Source organism: Vidua chalybeata, chromosome 6 (assembly GCF_026979565.1).
Source record: "Vidua chalybeata isolate OUT-0048 chromosome 6, bVidCha1 merged haplotype, whole genome shotgun sequence".
In the NCBI taxonomy this organism is placed as follows: domain Eukaryota; kingdom Metazoa; phylum Chordata; class Aves; order Passeriformes; family Viduidae; genus Vidua; species Vidua chalybeata.
Window position 1 is genome coordinate 6630023 of NC_071535.1, and position 18537 is coordinate 6648559.

Consider the following 18537-nt stretch of genomic DNA (forward strand, 5'->3'; position numbering starts at 1 on the left):
AGAAAAAACCACATTTCCTGCTGCCTCCGGTGAGCTGTGCTGACCACCTGTAACCCCCACTGCTTCTGAGAAGGCAGCTAAGAAAAGCAGGAGTGTTGCCAGTAACTTACACAGTTCATGCCCCTGCTGGGGCATTCTGGGATTCCCTGCACCACAAGAAGTTGAAAACCACGGCACCAGGGAGGATTATTTTAAATTATTTCGTTCAAGTCAGGTTGAAGAAAGAGGATGGGGCATCTGGACTGTCTCCTGTCTGTGTTGGTGCCCATGTCCCCAGTCCTGTACTTGTTCCCTAAGCTCTTCCACCCTTGGGCATCCATGCCCAGTGTCCTTGAGTTCCCCTGGGAGCTGTGCAGTGCAGAGCTACCTCTGAGATGAGGAGAGGGAGCTCTCTTCCCTTCCCCACCTCCTCTTCCAGTGCACATCACAAGGCAGCCCCAGCAGTGGGTGAGTGCAGCCCATCCTGCTCTCATCAGCAAGTCTGGTCCTCACTGAGCTTTGTACTTCCAGGATGTCAGGTTTGCTCTGTTTATGTGCTGACAGCACTACTGTGTCTCTGCAAGCAAATAAAGCTGCTGAATAGTCAGCCTGTCCAGTCACACTGGCAGAGACTTTCAGTCCAAGGGATTTCAAACAGGACATTGTTCCCCAGTGCAGGAGCTATTAAATTCCATAAATTTGTAGTTGCTTTTCTACTACAAATTTTATCACCAAACAAAACAAAAAAAAAATCAGCAAGATACTGCGTGATGTTTTCAAGTCTCTCTCTTTTTTTTATTGTCCAAAATAGCTATTACTCATTCCCAGCCCTCAGTAATTGCAAGTTGTGATCACCTGATGAGCACCAGTCTGAACCTCTTCCCCCATTCCTGACAAAGCTTTATGTTCATTCCTACGTTCTGCCACTTGTCCTCTTGTTTAAAAAAATTAATAGTCCATATGCTGTAACAATATCATTATTTTAAGCAACCTTCCTGACAAATGTTTGAAGGCTTCCTGTTGACTGATGGGTGGAACTGGACTGCTCCCCTTTCTTTCCAGTTGAGTAGTAATGATTTAAGCAGATTAACTGGTTAACTAAATGTCATTAACCCAGATCATGTCCTTTATACGAAATAACACCAGTTACAGGAATCAGCTAATAATGGGGTTCATCCAAAGGCAATGAGAAAACATTTTTGTCGATGTCAAAATTTGTCAATGGGCTCAAAATGAAGTTCAACGTGATTTCTGCTAAAGGAGTAAATACGCTGGAGGTGATCAACAAACTAAGCTTTCCTTCATTTGCAACAGAATGTGGTCAACATCCCTGAAAATATTCAAGCTCCTCTTCCTTCCTGTCCTTCAAATCATCCACCACATAGCCCCAGGTACTAAACACTGCCACTTCACCTGTGATGGCACAGGGCAGGACAGCTGCAGCTCACCAAACACCAGCCACTGCCAAATGCTTCATTATTTCACAGCCTGGAAGAAATAAAATAATAAAAAATCCTACCAATGATCCATGACCAACCCACCCCAATGCCTATGGTGGGGAGGCAGGAATCCTGTGCTTTCAAATCCAGGATATTCATTTGGTGGCTGCAGAGACAGGCAAATGTCCCCCTGTCCCTGGCCCCTGATGGCAGCAGTGTGTACAGCTCATCACCCTTGGCTGTCTGTACAGAAATAAGATCTTGTTTTTGTTGTGACTTAGGTTGCCTTCAGTTTGGGTTGGATAGATGTGCTGGGTTCAGGATGCCCAGCGGAGGGCATGTGCTAATGTGCCTATTGGCATTTTGGGATTGAAACACATCAAAATGAGCCCACTGGCCTGTGCATAAACAACATTTCTTGTTTCTCTCTTCCAGTAACCGTGACTGTGGGAGGACAACAACATTTGCTGGGGCTTTATGACACTGCAGGGCAGGTAAAGGATTGCAAAACATTTATTATTTTCCTTCCCCATGGTTTGTTTATTACTATCATACACTGGGGTTTGTTGTTGGTAATGTTTGTGGAGTTTGTTGGGGTTTTTTTCACAAATAATAACAATCAGGATTGAGTTGTAATGGTTGAACTGCTCACTTTCTCCCTTCTGTTTTCATTCTGTTTCAGCAGTAAAACACACACAAATACACTCATCCCTAAGACTGTGTTTTGCCTAATCAAAAAAAAAAAACAAAGCCTGATGAGGCTGTGCAGCCCCCATATATCCACCTCCTACTGCAAATACGATGTTTTGTGTAGTCAGTGTTTTCTTACCTTTACCACATGGTGGCATTGAAGATACAGAGAATAATTCCCATTTTCAAAATCAGAAAACTGGTATAATTCAGCACCAGTCTATCAGTCACCAGCTGTTGATGTTTTAAGTGGTAACTCATCCAGATTTGCATCCATCCCGACATCCCAATGTTCTTCTCCCAGGACAAGGGTGTCCATTACAAGAGAGTCTGTATCCCAAGCTTACTACATTTAGAATGCTTTTGTTGTTTCCACTGTCCGCACTCTGATATGGTGTGATTGCACTCAAAGCTTGCAGAATAATTTCACCCCCCTAGAGAGGAGAAGAAATTATTTCTCACTGCTTTGGTCTGCCAGCAGAAAGGCAGAAGAAAGTACAGGGAGCAACACATTTTTTGTGGTGAAATTTCCCTCTCCTGACTCCAAATGCCAGTGAGTGACAAAATAAAGAAAGGGACATAGTCTGCACAGAAACCTTGCAAAAAATCATCTGCTGAGAGCAGAGGGAGCAGGTTCCAGGTTCCTCACAGACTGGAAATGTAACCCACATCCACCAGCTCCTCCAGTCACAGATGACACTGAAGCCAACAGGAGAGAAAGCAGATTTGGGAACTTGCCTCACTCCCTCTGGGTTCCAGCAGCCCTGGATGCAGGGCTTTGCTTTCACCAGCAGCTCTTCTTGGCTGTACCACTTTTGGCCATGACTGACTGCTAAGAAAGGCACAAACAGTGCAGAAGGAGACTCTCCTGTCTGCAAAAGGCCATTTCTTGCAGAATATACTTTGCGGCATTATGCAGAGAGATCAAAAAACCCACAACAGAACAGACTGTCACTTCCAGAAAAACCTGCACTCAGCAGAACTGGGGCTTTGATGCTTTGGGTTTCACTTTCTTTCATTTTATTCTTATCATGTTTCTGTAGGCAGCATCAGTCTTAGCTGCTTTGGTGGCCCTTACAGACCACACATCTTTCCTATCCACATGGTGAAAACAGATGATCCGAAAGCCAATCCCAAAATATGACCCAAGCCCTTGCCCCATGTCCAAAGCCTGTTCAGTCTTTTATTCTGTGTTCACAAACTCTGAGCTCAGAGCCTGTGTCACGATCCATCAGCCCTGCAAGCCTTTGCAAGCCAGACTGGAGTTATATTCAGTTCCAAGTCAGTTTTCACCCCGTGCCTTAATATTCCTGCTTGTTTTGTAGGGCTGACAGTTCCACCTGCCACCCAGTTCCACAGCAACACCTCCTCTCATTTGTCCTCCTGAGCCAGAAGGAACACTCAGCTGTCTCTTTGACAAGCCTCACCCCTCCATCCATTCCTCATCATTTTGCCATCCCCTGCTTCAAACTAGACATTTCACCACCTGGCTCCAAACCCTTTCTCTAGCTCACCAAGCTCAGGTCCCTTCCAGACCCTGCTCCAGAGGACGTGGCCATCTAGCCAGGGCTCAGAGTGTGAATCAGCCCTTGATGACTAGATTGTCCCCGTGGAGGCTGGAGGGATGATGCTTCCCACATGCTCCAGTTATAACAACAGATCATCTGGGTTGTTTCCTCCCTCCTTCTCCTTGTGCTGTGTGGCTTTCCAAAGGCATCAGTGAAGTCATAGCCAGAAATAGCCCTTGACACTGCGATGCTATAAAACATATGCTAATGAAATAACAATTGAAAAATGTACTCCTGCAGCAGGACCCTCTGTCAGCCTGAAGGGAGAGCTGGCAGAGACCCCAGATTTGAGGTAACTGGCTTTCTGTATCCCTGGCACAAATGGTCCTAGGAGGAAAAAACTGTGGTCTTTTTGCTGGGCTGGACTCAGGTGCAAAATGCTTTAGCGGAGTGTACAAGAAATCAGCACAGCAACAACACAAAAAACAAAACAAAACAAAACAAAAAAAAAAAAAAAAAAAAAAAAAAAAAAAAAAAAAAAAGCTGTTTTGCTGCATTTTTGGGGCCCAAACACTGCTGAACTGATGGCCAAGATGGAGGGGAGGGTGCAGCACCAGCTGATCTTGGCTCTGGCAAGTCACAGGCAAATAACTGAGCAGGGCCAGGTCTGGCACTGGCATTTCCAGAACAAACCAGTGGCCAGGCAATGTTAACTGGGAAGCCTCGAGCTCCCTGAATAGCAGGCGGCAGAATGCAAGCACGAGCTGGGAAAATAAATAAATAAAAATAAATTATTGATCAGCCACAGCCCAAGCCCACAAGGACTCGAGTCCCTTCCCAAACATGGCTGTCACTCACTGCAGCACCCCTCCCTGGATACCCACACAAATGTTCAGTCCCTTTTTTACATTATTTGTGTGGTTGACCATCTCTGAAAGAGAAATGACCCAGTAGGGCTGTCTTTTCTAAAGGTCCATTGCAAGGTTTTATTTTATTTTTTATTTTATTTTATTATTTTATTTTTTATTTTATTTTTTGCAAGGCCATCAGACCTTCTCCTGGAGAGCAGGTACAGAGAAGGGGTCCTTGTCTGATGTGGTCTGGAGGATCCTGTTCATGTACAGGAGCCCAGATCGACTTTTATCCATGATATTTGTGTTTTAACCTGTCTGTGAAAAATCCCACGTGCCCCAGTGGGAGGTGAGACCTCTGCTATGAGATGCATGGCTGTCCCTGCTTACAACTTATATAATGCTCTATTATATAGCTCAAATCAGGAATGCTCTTCCTGGAAAAGGATTTTCTAGGGATTCGGAAGGAACAAGGAAAATAAAATGAAAAGCAGGCTCCTGGAGCTGTCACAGCCAAGCAGAGCGCTCATGGTTTTAATCTGTAGTTTTAATGGTACAGTAAGTCCCAGCCCCTCTAAATATGCACGTCTGGAATAGTGAAACTAGCTATATTTAGCCAATTTCTTCCCAAAACTCCTAGATGAGGATTCCTTGAGCCTTGCTGCCACCACGTGGCTGGTTCAGGAGCTAAACCAAAAACACAGCACGGCTCTTTGCCAAGCAGCCGGTATCAGCCCGTGGTGGCCGTGCCACAATCAACCTCAAGTTTGATGTCCTGGGTTAAAATAATGTCCCATAATCAGGCCAGGCTTTTCTAACCCACAGCATCCACATGAAATTCTCTCTACAACGCAATTTCTCCTCTGATCCCATCACCTTGGCATCCACTTTGTCTCTGTTACGCTCTGCTGGGAGCTGGCTGCCATCTCCAGAGCCTTGGATAAATCTCCTGTCACTGACTTTGCTTCTTCATGAACTGCATCGCTGGTGTACCCACAAACATCTCTGAGAGGTTTTTTCCTGCTATTCCTTGAATGTAGAGAATCCACTTTCTTGGGAGGTGATACATCCAAACACCTCCTCTTGTAAATCCTTCTTCAGATCCACACTTTCAATGCCACTGGAAAGACACAGTCATTCCACTTGAAAAATACTCTGGTTTTACCCCAAATACTGTGGCTGTGAGGGCTGGAGGTAGTAAATAAGAATTTATTCTTCCTGACAAAGTGGGTTTGGGACAATAAACATCCAGTTAGACAAAACAAAACATTTTGTTTGTGTTTTAGGATGCTTTTTTAGACTTTTCTTTCATGACACAGAGCTAAATTTGGGCTCACGCTTCCTTTCAGAATAAATAATTAAATTTTAGGGGATTTTTTTAGAAACAGTTGGTGCAAACTGGTTTTGAGCAATTCATTTGTATATTTTGGAAAGTAGTGTTGATTCAGAAGGAGTCTGAGTCAATTTATTAGTATATAGTCAGTGAAAAAGAGACTTCAGAAAGGTGATTTGCCAGTCTCACTTCACAATTAAGTCCTCTCATTTGTTGACCCAATCAAAGCAAGGCAGAAGTAAGACTGCACTAAAACATCATCTACTCACACTGATACAGTCCTGCATCACTTTCTCCTGCAGGACAGACAGCAGCTTACATTGTTCCTGCCCCTAATGTGGGTTATGCCTGCCTAAAATAAATGTTCTTGAGTCTGAGAAACAGCACCCAGGTGCCTTTCCCCCCCTTTTATTAGCCTTATTTCCTTTTATTAACTAGTCTGTATCTGCAAAGCAAATCACAGCAGTTGAGTTTTCACACAATTATAAACAAAAGTGACCAGACTGCAGAGATTTGAGACTTGTCCACAATGCAGAAACTCTAAACTGCAGATCTACATCACAGTCAGGCTTGACAGCAGCACGTATTGCTGTTTCCCACACTCCAACTTTGTGTTCCTTCCCCCTTTTTTAATTCTAGGACCCCTATAAAAGCCTTTGGAACACATGTATCCTCTCTAAAAAGCATCTGTTTCATTGCACTGAGGTTTTCAAACAGGTTTCATTGAACAGTACCCACCAGACACAGCTACAAATGCTCCCACTGTCAGAAAGGGCCAGGCTATCCCTTTCACATGGGTTGCAAAACCTCTGCTTGCTCTCAGCTTCTCAAGCCTGAAAACAGACCTAAATTCTTCCTTGAAACTCAGCTATCAAAGCCAGCTCATGACATATCACAGCTGTGATTCGAGTGTTTGAAAATTCACCTTCTTACCACTAGCCCATGGAGAAAACATCTCTCTTTCCACCATCCATGGCCTGTGGAAACACTAAATCACCCACAGTGAGTACCCAGGTACTGCAGGCTGGATTTGATCTGCTTTCAGGATGAGTGTCTTCTGCTGGCTGGCACATTGCTGTGCACCATGCAGGACTCTTCAGCATCACCTTCTGCACCAACATCTCCACAGACAACACAAACAAGACTTGTTCACACAATCACAGGGTGATTGAGGTGGAAGGGACCTTCAAAATTATTTAATTACACACACACACACACACACACCCCATCAGGGATAGGGACATCTTTCACTAGACCAGGCTGCTCACAGCCCCATCCAATGTGGCTTTGAACAATGCCAGACACGGGGCATCTTGCAGCTCTTTTTGGTAAAATGCTGATAAATCATCACCCTTGTCCTGTGAGGGGTGGTTTCCCCCCCCCCATCTCCAGCAGCCACCTGGAGCTTAGAAGTGTGAGTGAGTATGGACAGTGCTGGCCACTTCATCAAACCCAATGTGACACCCCCACTTGCAGTCATCCCCTCCTTGTGACACTCTTGCTGTTGTCCCCTGGCAGGAGGACTACAACCAGCTGAGACCCCTGTCCTACCCCAACACAGATGTGTTCCTGATCTGCTTCTCCGTGGTGAATCCTGCCTCCTACCACAACGTGCAGGAGGAGTGGGTGCCCGAGCTGAAAGTCTGCATGCCCAACGTGCCTTACGTCCTCATAGGAACACAGGTAAAGCTTCTGCTGAGCATCTGGAAAGGTTTCCTATTGAACTCATGGGAAATTCAGCCAGATTTTCCCATTAGAGGAAAATTCAGGGACTGGGAATGGAATCCAACGTGCAGGTGTCCAGACTGGCAAAGCTCATCCCATCTTTTTATTCAAATGTATATTAATGTGGCAACAAGTCAAATACCTATAGGGAGAAAAGTTTTATACAGGTCTCTAATGAGGAGGAAAAAAAAGCATCAAAGTTTGTGGCTAGAAGCTGAAGCTAGACTTCAAACTAAATTTTAAGAATGGGAGCAATCAGCCAAATGACATGGGAAGGAAGTAGCCTCCCTTCATGCTTTTGCATTAACATTACAACTGGTGACTCACCATCCTGCTTGTGTTACAGTGATTGTCAGACTGAATGATCAAACCCCTTTATTTTGGCCTTAAAATCTATTAATCTGTCAAACAAATAAAAATGCCTTAAATATGGGTTTGTTAGCAAAGTGGATAGAGATTGTGAGGGTAGGGATTTAATCACATGGAAAATGTCAGAGCACCGGACAGTAACCTAAGTCAAATCAGAGAAACAGATCAAATTCTGGTCAAAACCAAAATCTTCATGCCACAGGAAAGGCAAATAATTCAAGCACTGGCTTTGTTTTCTACACTGGAATAATCTGAAACACCCATTTAAAAATAAAAGCATTATCCTTTGGATCACACAGTCTGAAAATGGGCAGGTTTGAAATGCCAGAATACTTCACTTTGATGTTTTCCGTGGAAACAAAGGATTTGTTTCAAGTCAAACTGAGCTGTGTCTGTCTGGCCTGTCAGGGTGGGGTTTGGGTGATGCAGTGCAGGGTTGCAGCAGCTTCCCCTGCCAGTGGAGTTCTTTCCTGTACCACACCCATCTGAGCTGCTGCCCAATGACCTGCAAAGGAGAGCTAATTTATGGTAAACTGAAAAAAAAAAAAAAAAAAAAAAAAAAATTAAAAAATAAAAAGGTAAGTAAATGTATCACCTGAGTTGAGGAGTGATAGAAATGCCCTGATGTAAAGCCATGAGTATCTGCCTCAAGAATTACAGCACAGATTTTTTTGTATTTTGCACTAGATTGACCTCCGGGATGACCCCAAAACTTTGGCACGGCTGCTTTACATGAAGGAGAAACCACTGACCTATGAGCACGGAGTGAAGCTGGCAAAGGAGGTAACAGCTTCTTCTGATGCCACCTGAAGCTGATTGATCACAGCTTTCCACTGGGTTTCTTTCCTTCAAGGCTCCTCCAAGGTCCCTTGGCACCAGACAGAGATTGAAGCCTCTGTTCAAACAGGCTGGACCCAGGCACACCTTGTGACCCCTGAGCCTGCACTTCTGCTGCAATATCAGTTAGAACATAGAATATCCTGAGTGGGAAGGGACCCAAAAGGACAACCCCAAAAATCACACCATGTGTCAGAGAGAATGGTCCAAACACTTCTGATCTCTGGCAGGTGCCGTGACCAAGCTCTAAGAAAAGCATTGAGGAACACAGGGCAGCAGGTGGCAAATGGGCATCAAAGCAGATTCTATTGCTTGTTTTATCTAAGTCAAGTGTTTCTTGCTCAGGGTTCGGCCAGGAGATGCATGTGGCAAACCCCTCCCTGCAGTCAAGCCACCTCCTGTCAAAATCCTCCCTATCCCTTACAAAAGCACAGACAAGTGGATTCCCACTTATCCATTGCACTTCAGGCAGCAGAGAAGGTGCTCCCAAAGTTTCTGTGGGATTGTACATTTCTCCTGGAAAGGCAGAGGGTTAGAAGCACCCTTCAAGCCCTAGGGTGCAGGATTCTGGATCCTGGCCTTGTCCTTTTATAGGCTGCAAGTGCTATTATTGTCCCATGAGCATCCATGAGCAGAACAAGCTGAATAAGCCACAAGGTTGCTGAATAAGCTGAGGCTGCTTTCCCAGGCCTCTGTGGGTGTTTGTGTCATGTCAGCATACCCAGGAGAATCCCATCTCAAAATTATGCTTCCCCATTCCCAGAAGCCAGCTGGAAGCCCTCCCCAGGTAGCAGCTCCCTGGGACAGGGCAAGGCAGGACACGAGAGTGACAGTCCAGGGGAGAAGAACCAAGTGTGTGAAGGGGTTCAGCTACAACCCAGAATTTCCTCAGAAGCTTCCCCAGCTGCACAGGCAGGAGGCCAAGCTCCTGGTCCAGCCCTCAAACATGGGTGCAGCCTCCTTCTCTCTGGAGAGTTGTGCAGGGAATTCACCCCCAATCTGGTGAGATACTCATGTTGATGCTGATTCCTGCTCTCTTGCTCAGGATAACCATGTGAGCTTGTCCCTTCACCCCACAGGCAGCCAGACACAAAACAGAGAAATGGTCTGACCCCTTTCTAAATGTAGAAAGATGCTGGAACAGCGTCACTCTGTGTCTCCCAAAAGTGGATACTCACTCTCATTTTCCCTCCTCTCTTTCAGATCGGAGCCCAGTGCTATCTGGAGTGCTCAGCACTCACACAGAAAGGCCTTAAGACTGTCTTTGACGAGGCAATCATGACCATCTTCCACCCCAAGAAGAAGAAGAAGCGCTGTGCAAAGTGCCACAGGTGCTGCACCCTTGTGTGACGTCCCCCAGGAAGCAGAGCCAGCTGAGTTCAGTGCAACCAAGCAGGTTAGAAAGGCAATGAAGGCCACACACAACTGAAATGGGGAGCATGACCAGAAAAGGGTCCTTCTTACCCAAATATAGGAGCTCTCCATTCTGTGAAACCTCCAGGCTGTATCACCCTTGGCCAACTCCTGTCTCTGTGCTTTCCTAACCCTCCAGAGCTGTTTTGCAGCCTGTTCCCACTGCTGCAGACTGCACCAACAGAAACCAGGATGCCTGCTTGGCTCCCCACCTTAGGAATAAGATGAAGGTGGCTTGTGACAAAACAAAGAGCTAAAGACATCAAAAGAAACAGGAGAAACTCCTTTTGTGGCCTTAAGTAAGAATTGATCAAAATTAGGAATTTGCAGTCCTTAGGAATTAAATCTGAATTGACTGAAAGCACATGGAGATCTGTAGAAATCTAATATGTAAGATATACACTATAGGTAGGATGTACTTTAAAATTGCTTTTCTTTTATAAGACTTGGTAGTTCAGGAGATACTTTAGTTTGTTCAAACCACATGGAAGCAAAGGTGGAGTGATTCCAGTTTGTTTTCACTTAATGGTGAAACTTCACAGCATCAGGATGTTGCTGCACCCAAGCTATCAAAATGGATCAACATTTACCTCCAGACTCAAGGAATGTTCTTACAACTAAAAAAAAATGCAAATAACTGTATTTTTACACAGGAATGTTCAGGCTGAGCCATGTTTCCGTAAGCTGGGAAAGGAAGCACAGAGTTGTAGCATTAATGTACTGAAACAAAGAAATTCTGCCACCAAAGAATATTGCCCTAGACATGAAATAGCAGCATGGAACAATCTCTCTTCCAACTGAGAACAAGAATGAGACACATTGCCATGGCAACTGAGAATTTACCTTATAGATCAGCTGGATTTCTACATCTCACCCAACAGCCAAGAATAGAAAAAAAAAAAAAAAAAAGCCAAAGGTCATACCGACTTTAAGTGCTTTGAGGTGATCCAATTGCCTTAAAATTATCCTTTTTTTATGAAGTATTGCTGTAAAAAACCTCATCAAAGTGGAGTTGTGAACTTGTTGACTTTTTGTAAGCCTCCCTCCTCCCATTTGTTTCTTCTCTCTCTGCTCCCATTTTTCCATTCTCACAGAGAGTGCTGTTCCACAGTGTGGCTGCAGTCCTCAGGAGTGGACTTTTCCACGAGTGGCAGCTGATGGGCTGCAGCCAACAGCATGGAGATGAGAAGCCCAGCCCATAGGGGAAGGGAAGCTCCTGTGATCTCCCCCTGGGAATTTGCTGGGGAAATTGTGCCTTGTCACTAAAGCCTCTCGCAGGACCCTGCAGCTTTGCACATCGCAGCACACAGACACTCAGAGGTGAACTCAAGGGTGTCTTGTTACTTGCAGCTGCCTCTGGGCGCCCTGGCAGTGCCACAAGACTGTCTTGTCATGGATTTCATTCCCCAAGCAGGAAATCCCAGCACCAGCACACACAGATTTGAAGATGTAACTCCTTGCAGAAGCTGTGTCTGTAGCCAGCGTGTCCAGAAGTGTCAGGAGGGAGCAAGTGACAGCAGTGGGACAACAGTCCCAGCCCAGGGACACAGCCCTGCTCCCCTCTGCACCTCATCCCACGAGGCTGGCAGCCCTTGGGAAGCACGGTGTCCTGACTGAAAACACACCTGTCACCAGACAAACCAGGCAACTGCAGACCTGCTGCTGCCCAGAGTGACTGCAGCAGGGCCGTGGGAGCAGCACCCAGGGCACGTGGAAAGGACAAGCTTGGTGCAGTGCCCAGTCCTGCATCAGGACCAGGCTCATGGATCTGAGCTCCTCCTCCAGCACAAATTCAATTTCATACAATTGGATTAAATTGGCTTGGAAGGGACCTCAAAGATCATCTAACTCCAACCCCAGTTTACCATGGACAGCTACAGAAAGCAGCTCTGACACCCCAAAACATTTCCAGGTAGAAATCAACAGTTCTCTCTGACAAAAGCCGTCAGACTCGAGGCAAATGCTTTGCTCTTTTTTTACCCAGTGGCTTCCACTCACCATCCCTTTCCCCTTGCACACAAACATGGATGAAAACACAGCTGTGCCATACCCAAGACAGACAAGTTCCCCTCATTGCTGGTGACTTTTTGTGCATATTTTCTGTTTGGTTTTAATATGTCCCAGGCATTTACTTCAGATGGCCTGGCTGCTAAAGCCCAGCTCAGAGTGAGGTGCAGGGGTCCATGCCATGCCACAGAGTTTGTGTCCATCCCCAGGCAGAGCAGTGAGTGTTCACCTCAACAGGACACTGTCTGTCAGCTGAACTGTAACATGTAAAAATATATTAGAGGAGTCTGAGGAGAACTAGGCATGGATTGATTGAATAAATTGATATTTAGGCTTACAACATGACTAGAAGTCCACTGAAACAACAACAACAAAAAAGCCTTTAACAGATTTCAGGGAAATTATATCTGCATTGTGCTGCCTTTTACTTCAGTGGCAATTAATTAGGATGATGGGTTTAGCTCATGTAGGTTGCTGGAGAGTGATGTATGAGTCTCTGGTGGAAGAAGGTGAAGTCTGGTTTAGCTGAAGCACAATGCAAATGCTCAGGTTGGAGATGCCTGGTTTTCTTAGAGCTTTAAAAAATGTGGAAATAGAGGAAAGAGAAAATCCAGAGTGACAGCTAAGTTCATCCTAACACAAGGAGCACATTGGAAAAGTGAAATGGAGCACTCTGGCATGCATCAGGGAATGCCACAAATAATCAAATTGGTTTTTTGCCCACCACTGAGTACCAGGGGTGATTGTTAATCTTAATGGAACGGCATAGGATCAGCAGTAAAATCAAAAATCAAGTGGGAAGTTGTAGCATTAATGTAACTGCAGTGGTTTGAGGGAAATAACCTACAAAACATATGGTGATGGAGAAGCTAAAATGCTGCTGTCCTAATGTGTTAAACTGCAGCATCCTGAACAAATCCTTGCATAGAGGAAGTGGATAGAAAAGTGTTAATACACATACAAAAAATGTTAAGGCTAAGCAGGGGTTTCTTTGCACTTACAAAATGGAGCGTGTCACGCTTGTGAGGTGGTAAACTTTCAAGCTTTTCAAACTGATTTTGAGCAAAATTTGAATTCTGGGAGCTGCAAGAGAGAGACAGTGGTCACAATCCACTGAGAAATGCCTCTGCACTCCATTTATTTTAAATTTTCTTCCAGCAAAATGAATGTTTTCTGAAAAGCCATGTTTAATGCAGGTCCCATAAACATTACTCCTGTGTTAGGTTATGTACACACACCTGTCCATGAAATGTGGCAATTTCTCAAGGATCTGCCCTGTTACACTATTTTTTGGGAGAGGCAGGGACAGCACAGGCTAAGAGGCTTTAGAAAGGGATTGTAGGCAGATGTAAGGAGAGTCATTGACTATCTGGCAAGTCATACCTAATGCCTTTTTTAAAAGCAGCAGATGGTGTGTGAACAGGCAGTAAAGCTTATTTTCAGAAAAACCACAACACCAGACATAGTGCAAGTGCAGGCATCAGGCCACAGATATATACTTCAAGTTATTTTTCAGGCACCATTAGTAATAAGGAAAGAAAATCAATAAAGGACTGCCAGGTGAAAGGAGATGGGTTTACTCACTGTGAGATGAGCTAGAAATCAGATCCCAATTTCACCTTAAAAGGAACACTGTTAAGGAGAGTCATAAAGGTTAGAAACCATCCCTGGAACTTATTTGACAACGTCCCCTTAATGCAGCTGATGTCAAAGCCTTTTCTGACAGACCTGCCTTTGCTAATAGTTTGCTGTCATTTCAAAAGCACTCACAACTTACAGGAAACCTGCTGGATCCTGTAAAACTCATCTCCTTTGGCCTCTTCTGAAACCTTCCTGTTGTACCGAGAGTTCTTTACCTGAAGCTGCATTTTCAAAGAGAGTTCCCAAAGTATTTTAATGCAAACCCCTGCAATGAGATATTAGAGGTATTTGAGAGAGATCTCAATTCATCAGAGAGTTGCTACCACATTAAAACCACCTACCGGTGCCTCTGCCCTTCAGAGCCCTGTGAAACACCAGGACAGTGGAACTGGGACAGTCCTGCCACTTCCAGCATGACTTGAAGGAGGTCCCACAAAAACTCACAGTTTGTCCTGTGCTTCCCAGAGCTCTGAAAAGTTGTGGAGAAGGCAGAAACAAGGCTCTAACCCCACTCAGGTCCATTCTCATTTGTTCAACTGGAAATATGTCCTGTCTAGGTTCAGAATTCACCCCAAGCCCATTATGACAATCAAAACAATCATTTCAGCAGCTGACGTTGATATTTGTCACCTTTTTTCTCTTTTGAAGCACTCAGAGCATTCAAAATAGACACAGAATTAAATATAGCACTGCATCTAAATATGAAATAAAGTTATTCCACATACTTTCATTAAAGGGACAGATTTCGGCAGTCCTCCTCATACTGAAGAGAATCTCTCTTCACAAGGACCTGTCTCCAAGTTGTTCATGTCTCACTCAATCCCACTGGCACTGCTCAGGTCATGAGGGAGGCTGATTGGTGATCCATCCTTGCAGTTTAATTACCAGAAAACCTCTGCCAGCTGCTCTAGTGGTGGTGGCCTGTGTTCTCTTGAATCCCTTCAGGAGTGGTGACTCAATCACTTCCCTGGGCTGCCTATATCTCCCTTCAATTCATATATGAGAGATGCCCATCTGCTTTTATAACTTGCTTAGAGCCCGTGACCTTTTCCTGTACCTTTTTTTCCCCAAGTGACAAAGCAAATACCTCTTGACTCACCACATGGAAACCTCATCTGGATTAAAAATAATTTGCAGTGGCATCAATCTGTCTCAGGCCAGGATTGTCTAAAAGCACATTTGTCTTCAACAAAGCAATCCATATGCTCACATTGGCCCAGGGACTATTTTTTAAACAAAGAGGTAGAATGTAGGAATGTGGCTGCACATGCCTTTCTCCATGTATTTTCTTTTTCCCTGAGGAGGACCTGCAATGTTGTTTTATCCTACATTAAAAAAAGGAAAATCTGGAAATAACAGAACATTTTGTTGGTTCACAACTCTATAGGACTGGAGGAGCATCTGCTGTGACAGGAGGTGAGCATGGAGTGACCTACGTCAGATAACTTCTTGTCACATTTGAGCTCTTTGCAAAAATGAAGACAAATTTCCACTATGAATGTTTATTTTCCTCCTTGTGAATAAAGACCATCTGAAAGCAGGAAAAAGCCTCCCACTGATTTTGGTAGTGGCTTGTGATCTCAGCTGTCTTCACCTATCAAAACAAAACAGGAATAGAAATATTTTTGCATCAAAAAGTCAGGACAAAATCACCAATTAGAAGTCATGAATGCAACAGAATCACTTCTTCTTCGGGGGAGAGCTGCAAAATCAGGGCCCAGAGCAACAATTAGTCAGTTTGATCCTAAACCTTAAATTTAATTTTAAGATGTTACGGGGATGCCCGTAAGTAGAACAGCAACAACAAAAACTCTTCAAATTCTCTTTTCTTTGTTTCAGTTAAAGCTTTCAGAAACATGGGAATAAAAAAAATCTGTTCTCTTGGGCCATTTCAGGAGCCACATCACAACAGCAAAAAGAGTCAGAAGCTCATTGTAAGAGGAAAATTAGTTCAGAAACCCAGAGCAACAAGTAAAAAATCATGTGAATTGCTGTCAGTGGTGAAAAATCTCTTCAACTTTGAAAATATGGATCCTCATCCCTTTTCAGATTGTACAGACCATAATGCAGTGTTTGGCTGCTTCTAACTATAATGGTAGGGTGGGGTTTTCAAGGATGCTCTATGTTGGCATCATTTCAATTCTGAAGAAGGCAGTGGAAAATTTCAATGGGGTCCACACACGACTAATGTGGAAAATGTTTGAGAGTCTTTATATTTCCTCCTTTTCTGACCTTTTATTTTGGCTGACCAAGCTTTGAGCACACAGATACACTGAGCCAGGTCCAAGAATCCTTTATACCTTCTGGCAGCTGGTTAAGGACTCCTGAAAGGAGTTGGGGCATCTAAAGACTTTGCTGATCTCACCTTTGGAGGCTGGATCTGAAAAGCCTCAGTTCAACCACTACTGAGCTGAAGATGAAAGTTACATTTTATTAACAAGACATATGGTTATCTTTGCTTAAAGACCCTAAACTCATTGCTGTCACTTAATTTCATCTCATGCCCTTCAGGACACCAGATTTGATGTGGTTTTGCTGAAGATCAGTTTGAGCTCTCACTGATACCAACTCTGGTGAATTTTGACTTTGATTGGAGGTTAATAAATTCAGAGTAAACAGCTGTCATCAGTCTACAGTTTCCAGATCTTCCAACACAACATTTGTTCGTATTGATAACATGCAGAAAAAATTGTCTGATGTCTGTCAAAGTAGTTGTGGGTAAATCATATCCAGAGTGTGGCTATCATGTCGTCTCTCTCAGTATTTTTCCCCTAAATAGGCAGCTGCTCTAACTGCATCACAGACCTGGCAGGCACTGAACTGCTCTGTCAGCACGGAGCAAATGAGCCCAAACTCTCCCCAAGCTTGTAAATATTAATTCACTAGCAAGCAATAACAAAAAGTTATGTGAGAGGGGAAAGACACTGGCAAAGTCTTCTTCACTCATGAGCAGAAGTGACCCAGGGTGCCAGGTGGGAAATGCTACAGAGGAAGACATGGTATGGTGTCCCTGATGCCCCAAAAAATATGGATTGAGGCTGGTGAATGGGTTGGAAGATGCCTCCGTGGAGTCACACCTGGGTACCTGGGGCTCAGCAGCACTTAGAGACTGGGAGGACTTCAAAGAAGGCTGCAGAGAGGAGCAGGGAGATGGAGTGTGAGGACAACTGAATCCAGTTTAATGTGTCATGATGTTGATGCACTTCTACAAATGCAAAAATTTCACTGCACAGAGATTCTCTGCTCCCCCAAGAACACAAAGACAAGGACATTTCATTCCTTTCTTTTTGTACTTACTTAATAGTAGTACTTAAAATTACTCCTTAAAAATGCGTAGAACTAACAGTTCAACAAGTTATTCAGATTGAGTTTGTGAAGCAGATGTAATGACCTCAACAGAAATCAGGACTTAACTCATCACCAATCAGGTTTTAGCCAGTTAGGAGAAAGAGTCACTTACTTGATGTAAGCAACTGAATTTTTCTCTCTTAAAACTTGCTGTGTGCAATATTGCTGGAATATGGGGCTGGTGAAACCAAAGGATGGGCACTAAAACAGTATGTCTGACTTTTGAGTGGCATGTCTTTTTTCCAAAGATTAACCAAATCTTCAGAGTTCAAAGCAAAACAATTTCAAACCAAGGAAATTCAGTTTTCAAGCAAATGCATTCTGCATAGTTTAAAAATCATGTAAACACTATTAATTTCCTATTTACAGCACATAATTCTGTACTCTCTTGTTTATCATCTTTTAAACATGTAATTACTGTATATTGTAATGCACATTAATATCGTTTATTGTACATAGTTTATTTTAACAAAATAAATGTATTTCAAAGTATTTTGACAGCATCCTTTTGGGAAGGTGTGCTGTTGTGTTTATTTTCCCAGATGTTAAATCACGTGCATCTTTCAGGTAGGAAAAACACCTACCAACACATTGGCAAGGAAGATGATGAGCTGTGCACCCTGTGGTCCAGCAGCCAGGGCAGGTAGAGTCAAGAGGGAAAGTTAAAGGCTCATGGTGATGAAGAATTTACAGGAGGAAAGACAGCCCTGCTGGTCTGGAAATAAGAATATAACTGGCTCCAGTCTTCCAGGGGTTCGGTGCAGAGATGTGGATCTTGTTTTTTAAAAAGTAACAAAATTAATTACCCAAAAAAAAAGTGCCTTTGTTGCCCAGATGTTCATTAAAATTCGTTTCAGGACCAGAAGCAATCTCATTGACCAGCTGGTCTGGTCTTCAAGTTAAACCTAGAAATCCCACCATTCCTGAACAACATCCCCCATCTTGGTTGGACCAAAGCAAATTTCACCAGAGGAAGGCTCTTTTCATGTTTCTGCAGCTTGTGAACCTCAGCAGGTTTAACTAGCCCTGCTTGCAGCACTTGCAGAGAAAAGGCAATGCATATCAAGGTTTATTCCTAATAAAAAGGCACTGCAGCCCAAATCCCTGGCTGCTATAAATGGATACGTCCTCAGAGGAGCCAGGACAATCCAAGAGAGCACAGCACATAGCCTGGAATACATTTTATTCACCTTCCCAGAGGAAGGTGGCATTACTCACCAGACTTTCCATGGCCTGATTTTATCTAGGAAGAAGTGGCACAGAGGACCCACATGTCTGGGGTTAACAGCAATGTGCCATAGGCATCCCCCACAGCAGAAAATTCCTAAATTGCTGGCAGATAAGGCTGGGTGGAAGTAGCCAAGGGAAGGATGGAGCCATGCAGCCCTGATGCTTTC

At 44.1% G+C, this 18537-nt stretch overlaps 1 protein-coding gene across 1 annotated transcript in view; it reads left to right on the forward strand.

Annotated features, from left to right (window-relative positions):
• Positions 1 to 17632, forward strand: part of RHOJ (ras homolog family member J) — a 60691-nt gene extending 43059 nt beyond the window's left edge. The window contains exons 2-5 of the mRNA XM_053945786.1: positions 1854 to 1912; positions 7319 to 7483; positions 8582 to 8677; positions 9935 to 17632. Coding sequence (XP_053801761.1) covers positions 1854 to 1912; positions 7319 to 7483; positions 8582 to 8677; positions 9935 to 10081 — 467 coding nt within the window. The 3' untranslated portion in view covers positions 10082 to 17632. The remainder of the gene's footprint in view (positions 1 to 1853; positions 1913 to 7318; positions 7484 to 8581; positions 8678 to 9934) is intronic.
• Positions 17633 to 18537: the final 905 nt, after the last annotated feature.